The following is a 6539-nucleotide window of genomic DNA, read 5'->3' on the forward strand; positions in this document are numbered from 1 at the left end:
TTTGCACAGTACCCTTATGAAGTAGGTGGTAGCATCAACATTTATAGATAATTTCTAACATCTTTAATCCTCACTCAAGGTTACTATTGGGGGAGCTGGGATTTGGCCTGAGGTCTGATTCCAAAGTTTGGATGGCTCCCAAACTTTGGTAAATAGTTTGGTTAAGTCCACTATTATACTCAAGGTTCTTGATGTATTGTCAGTGTAAGAAACTTTAAGACAGATAAATTGAGCTTTCTAAAAAAATTACTTTTAATTAAAAAATTGTGCTTCTTTCGAAAGACCTCTTTTTTTTTTTTTTGCGGTACGTGGGCCTCTCACTGCTATGACCTCTCCCATTGTGGAGCACAGGCTCTGGACGAGCAGGCTCAGCGGCCATGGCTCACGGGCCCAGCCGCTCTGCGGCATGCAGGATCCTCCCGGACCAGGGCACGAACCCGTGTCCCCTGCATTGGCAGGCGGACTCTCAACCACCGTGCCACCAGGGAAGCCCTGAAAGGCCTCTTTTAAAAAACTGTACTCATTATTATTTTGGCTCCTAACAAGGATGCCTAAATCTCAGGTCTCATACCTAATGACATGTCATTTTTTTTTTTTTGCATTGTATAAGATTTTGTGTAAAGCATGTGCTATGTATACTGCTTAAGCATTTTAATTACCACCTTGTGTAATTTTGGCCTTTAAATGTATTTCCTCTGTGTTTTAAAAATTGGGGTTACTTTTCTGAATTCTTAGGGAATTGAATGTCTATGTAGTTTGTGAGGCTAGGTGGGCTTCATTTTGGGAAAGATTGTAACTTTTTGAAAGATGGTGAAGAACTAGGCAATGTTTGAGTAGGGACAGTATCATCCTTTGACACTTGTCTGGTTGGCTACTGGTTGCAGGAGGACCAGTATGACCATTTGGATGCTGCTGACATGGTGAAGGTAGAAAAAAGCACAAATGAGGCCATGGAGTGGATGAATAACAAGCTGAATCTGCAGAACAAGCAGAGTCTGACCATGGATCCAGTTGTCAAGGCAAAAGAGATTGAAGCTAAAATTAAAGTAATGTATAATTTTAAAGATTTAATAGTCTTTTCTAGTCAGTCTCATTATTTATTATTAATAGGAGAGAATTTCATTATTGCGTCTTTGCTTCTGGCTTGGGGATAGGGTAGGAGAGGGTGGACTTGGATTTTAGTATGCCATGTAAAATTTGTTACAAGAAACCACAGTTTTCTCTCCAATTGTTCTAGGAGCTGATGAGTATCTGTAGCCCTATAATTTCAAAGCCGAAACCCAAAGTGGAACCTCCAAAAGAGGAGCAAAAAAATGCAGAGCAGAATGGACCAGTGGACGGACAAGGAGACAGCCCAGGCCCTCAGGCTGCTGAGCAGGGTACAGACACAGCTCTGCCTTCGGATTCAGACAAGAAGCTTCCTGAAATGGACATTGATTGATTCCAACAATTGTTTATATTAAAACAGACTATTATAAAGCTTTAAGTTGTCAACTTTGTTCTAAATATCAACTAGAGCAATTAAATACTGGAGATTTCTTAGTTTTTAGGGGATTTGGGTGGCGGGAGATATAGGTAATGTATGGAGCATTTTGACTTCGAAATAGTTAGATACAGAAATGAAGTGCATTGTATCTTTTTCATAATGGTACTATTTAGAAGCCCAGTTAGTCTTACTGAGCTTATGCTTCACTCCTTTTATGTTTAATCATGCTTATACAAAGAGAAGTTTGTTTTAGAAAGTTGAGCTATAGCACAAGCTATACCTAGCTATCAAGCAGACTTTTTGTTATGACATATATGGCAGGAACTCTAATTGTGCTTCACAGATCTGCTGTGGAGATTGCCACAAAGGCCCCCCCCTTGGTGTGGGGATGGAGGAGGGGTCTCCCTCTGTTTCTGAGGACTAGAGAGCATGGCATGGATTAACAGAACAACTAAAAGGTATGCTCTGAGCTTCATCACGTGTCAGTCAGCTCCCCTGGGACTCCCACCCCGTCTTCCTAGCTTCCCATCTTCCCCCAGTTAAAGGAGCTCCTATTACAAATGCCGTGTGTTGCTCCTGGGAAAATAGATCCTTTCACCTGGAGCAAGTTGTTAACTGAGGATTTTAGACCTGCAGGCTCTTCCTAAGAATGTATGTTCCTGAAAGTATGTCCACTAATATCCCAGGTATCAAAGTCTAAATAATTTTCTCTTCAGAAGGTTAGAATTGGGTAGATGTACTGTTGGATATAGGCCTGGTAAATTTAACTGAGGGACTGATTCTTGTTAATTATGGTGTGAAGATTTGTATCCTGGCCTGCTTATTCAGGTGAGATGTTCTGTGTAAATTTGAGGTATAGCTTGAAGTCTTACGACAAGAGTTAAAAGTTCTTTTTTGCTCATTCACAATCACTTATGTGTTGTGTTAATATCTGTCATGAATCTGCCAATTTGTATGTGTTAAACAGCGGACAGATCATACAGAAAACTAAGATGCACTGGATTGTACTGGATGAGTCTGAAATAAGTGTTAAAGAAGTGTGGTGCTGACTTTAGCAACACCTCATTCTTACTGTGCAGCCAGTGTCAGGAGCACCAAAGCATTCCCTGTGACTGCCCTTTGGGCAGTGTTGATAAGAGTGAGGCATTTTGGAAACTGAGGGAAACCTGTAGTATTAGAGGCCAGAGCTGGTACCTGCCCTAGAAACCGTTACAATCTTTGTTGGTTACTTTTTGGACCTTTGTAATTGTTAATCTATAACAGAGAGCTGCTCTGTTAATTTTGGCCTATGTTGTTAGAAATAAGATTATACCTTGCATATCTAGAATATGTTTCTGTCCATCTCATGCACTAAAATATTTAGAGTGTTACAAGCTCTAAAGTGCTATAGAGAAACAACACTTAGAGGAGGAAGGTGGAAGTGTATTTATGTTGGAGTGTAAGCATGTGTGGAAGCCTCGCAGCACCAGGACTTTGGCCCTGTTCTTAGAGCCTCCTCTGTCCATTCTCTACCTGTCCTGCTTCAAGAGTTCCAGCTGGCCTGCTGTGAGGCTAAGAGCTACTTAGGAGTGCTGGCTGCAGGATTAAGCCAATTCTTAGGCAACTGACTCAGTTCCTAATGGCCATTTCTTCTAAAAATTTTCTTTTGTGTGTGGGGGAGGGTGTGGGTCTTGGGATGGGGGTGAGGTTAAGGTTTAAAGTTTAAACTAGAAATAAGATGATGTGGTCTGCTTGCTCTCTGTTTAGATAGGCTTTAAGACCAATTGGATTTACATGGAGGCCAGGCCAGAGAATCGTAATCAATGACTTGTGTGCAGACAAGCATTTATCCAGGTTGCATTGTCCCAATTGGTTTGTTAAAGCTCCAGGTTATGTTCTTACACAAAGAAAAACATTCAGTAAACATGAGACAAGTTTTAGGAAAACTTAATAAAAAGAAACCTGTCTTACACTCAAAGGAATGGTTTTCTTAATTTCATAATGAAGGGTGTGTATGTGTGTGTTTGTATGTTTTTGTGTTTTAAGTAAAAACTCTTCTCTAGAGGTAAGAGTCCTCTGAGCTAAATTCCAAGTAGTTAACATTTGTCAGAGACCTCCATTCTGAAGAACATTTGAGACTTAGCACACTGGGTGGTAAGAAGTAGCTCTTTCCATACTTATTCTCCCATGCTGAGTCTTGGCCCAGTTCTCTGACTTAGAAATCCTTACCTTGCTCCTGTGACTGGGCCTTTGACGGTTTTGATATTAGCAGGAGGTGAGTTACGGCCCTATAAAGGCCAGTGCCAGGACTGATGAGTGCCCCTTCAAAGAACAGGACATGGCCCAGAATGTGCTAGTAACAGTTGTTACCAGTGACAGTTCCAACAGTGTGTGCATGTATGTGTGTCTTGGTGTGTATGTGGGGTGGTGTTGAGTGTTGAAAGGGGGTGAAGCCACCAGAAGAGACACTAACTATACAAAGCATAGGGCCTAGATGGGGAGGGGTCTGGGGCCTTCCTCGCTGTAGTCCTGCTACTTAATAGTCCCGGTGCCAGGCCTACCAACAGGGCCTGTGCCCGCCACCTTCAAGAAGTGTCTGGAGTAAAGTCTTTTTTTTTTTTTCTGGGCCTCTGTCTTAGGGAGAAGAGTGGACACCTGGTAATATAAGTGGGAAGCCAGCTAGCTAGTGATCATCCAGAGTGTAGCCATTTTATAGGGCTGTTGGAATCACCTGGAAAGAGTAGCATACCTGTTTACCCAGGAGAGATACCAGCATCCCCGGTGTCACTTGGGAAGAGGGTGTTGGAGGCAAGCCAGGGCTGTTGGGACGGTTTTGCAGTGGGGCAGCTTCAGCTTAACGTGAAGAACTTCTGTGGCTCCCATCGGGTTGATGAGAATTCACACAGAGGCGTTAGACCAGTGGCCTTTGAGATGCCTATCAAACATCTTGAGGGGTTTTTGTTGGGGCGCTGTCAGAGGTGGTAGGGCTGAGAGACTGGAGTCCTGGTGTGGAGCACTGGGGCTTTTAGCCTGACCTGAGAGTGACAATGTTTTAGGGATGCTCATGTGATATGTGCAGGGTGAGTGGGGCCTGGGGGAAGTTGGAGGTAGTGGAACTTTTAAAATAATCCACATTTTAGGGGGATGAGCCAAATGAAGGGGGAAGTGGTAGGTCTTGGTACAGGAGGAAGGGGGAAGATGGAAAAGTGACTTTAAAACAGCCATGCTGTTAGAAGTAGAGGAAGTAGTTAACCTTTATGGGGTAATGACAAGGCAACTCAGGCTAGGCTTCAGGGGCCTACTGACATTTTATATTGAGCTGGCTTTTGGTAGTACACTTTGTATACTTGATTGATTTGAATCATTCTTCTTTAAGTAGCTTAACAGATCATTTTGTATGTAAAATTATAATACAGGTTATAAAACAATACGCACAGCTTCCCATGTTTGGAAAGAACATGGAAGGTGTTTGCATAAATATCAAAACTGGGTAGGTGCTTCAAAATGAAATGGTTTTCTCCCAGTTGTGGGATTGTGAGTGATTTCTGTTTGTAAGTTTTTGCTTGTTTGTATTTTCTAAGATTTCTGTAATAAGCATTTTGGAATTTTATAATGTTAAATTAAAAATATATTTCAAAAAGAATGGCTCCAAGGTTTCAAACCTGGAATAAAAGACATAATAGACATGTGGAGCTTCCTGCACTGCAGGAGTCAGTGCAGATGTTTGTGAGAGTCTGGATAAGATTAGGAAATTGTACAGGCATGGAATCGAGAGATCCTGAAGCTACAGTTGGATGTGGAAGGAAGCTTTGGGCGTCAGGGTGTGTTCTTCCTGCTTTAGAGAGTAAAGGATGGTGTTTGGCTGTGTCAGGAAGAGGAAGGGGAAGCTTTGAAGGAAACAAGCAGCTGCCAGAGGGGAATGATCATCCATGAGGCATGTTAGGGAGGAGGGAGATTTGAGAAGTGAGAGGTGGCAGTGGCCAGTGGGGTTAGATGCTGAGAGGATGCTTTAGAAGGGGGGTAGCTGGGCTTTGTGGGCATGCAGTGAGGCCTCAGGTGGAGGAGAGTATCTGGTCAGGAAGCTTGGCCTAGTTGAAATGAGGGATCTACTTGGGGAGGAAGGAGGTGGGCAGCATCCTAGGCCTGCTGTCTTGTGTGCAAAAGGGGATAGTTTCCTCCAGTTACCCGGAGACCATGGCATTCCTTTCCTGGGTGGTGCTCCCTTGCCTCTGGCTGGAGCAGCCCTGGGATATGACTCTCAATGCCCTGGTCCTCTGAGCTGGATTACTGCAATTTGGAGCAGGTGTTGTAACTGTAGAAATCAAGGAGGTGACCTCTTAAGCAGCAGGGTAGGAGGCAAAATGGAAAAACAGCCATGTTGTTGGGATAGGAGCAACATTTCCAGGATGGTAACGGAGGGAATACATTTCTGGGGGATCAGGGAAGGGAAGATCTCAGAGGATGTGAAAATACAGACTGGTTTCTAGATCCGTCCAATAACCATGAGCAAGTGCCATGCTAATCCTGACCTTGTCACTCCAGTTTTGACACATGCTGTAAGGGCAGGGAGGGAGAAAAGGGGAAATACTTCTAACCTGGGATTTGCCAGGTTCAAGGACAACAAGCAGAAAAAAAAAATGGAGCTATGTTTGGGGCCATTTCCATTAGTTGTGTCCGTGTGTACATCCTTCAAAGTCCAGGTAGGCTGGTAAGATTTGGAGTCCTGGATCAATGGAGGGAGAGAGAGCACTTAAAATTCTTATCACAAGTAAGCAGGCCCTTACCCACCGTATACATTGTTTTTTCTACCTGCACATTATTTATTTTAATTAATTAATTTAGTTTTGGCTGTGTTGGGTCTTCATTGCTGTGCGCGGGCTTTCTCTAGTTGAGATGAGCGGGGGCTACTCTTCGTTGTGGCGCACGGGCTTCTCGTTGCAGTGGCTTCTCTTGTTGTGGCGCACGGGCGCCTGGGCTCTAGGCGCACGGGCTTCAGTAGCTGTGGCTTGAGGGCTCTAAGCGCAGGCTCAGTAGTTGTGGCTCACGGGTTTAGTCGCTCCACGGCATGTGGGAT

General features: G+C 43.7%; 1 protein-coding gene across 2 annotated transcripts in view; it reads left to right on the top strand.

Annotated features, from left to right (window-relative positions):
* The window catches only part of HSPA4 (heat shock protein family A (Hsp70) member 4), a 43020-nt gene extending 39583 nt beyond the window's left edge, over positions 1 to 3437 (top strand). For both annotated transcript variants that reach the window (XM_022588795.3, XM_089909316.1), the window contains exons 18-19: positions 885 to 1046; positions 1238 to 3437. In XM_022588795.3, the coding sequence (XP_022444503.1) occupies positions 885 to 1046; positions 1238 to 1441 (366 nt within the window). In that variant the 3' untranslated portion in view covers positions 1442 to 3437. The remainder of the gene's footprint in view (positions 1 to 884; positions 1047 to 1237) is intronic.
* Positions 3438 to 6539: the final 3102 nt, after the last annotated feature.

The sequence above is a fragment of the Delphinapterus leucas genome, chromosome 3, assembly GCF_059928025.1.
Source record: "Delphinapterus leucas isolate spDelLeu-1000000601 "Yukka" chromosome 3, BTC_Dleu_Yukka2, whole genome shotgun sequence".
In the NCBI taxonomy this organism is placed as follows: Eukaryota; Metazoa; Chordata; class Mammalia; order Artiodactyla; family Monodontidae; genus Delphinapterus; species Delphinapterus leucas.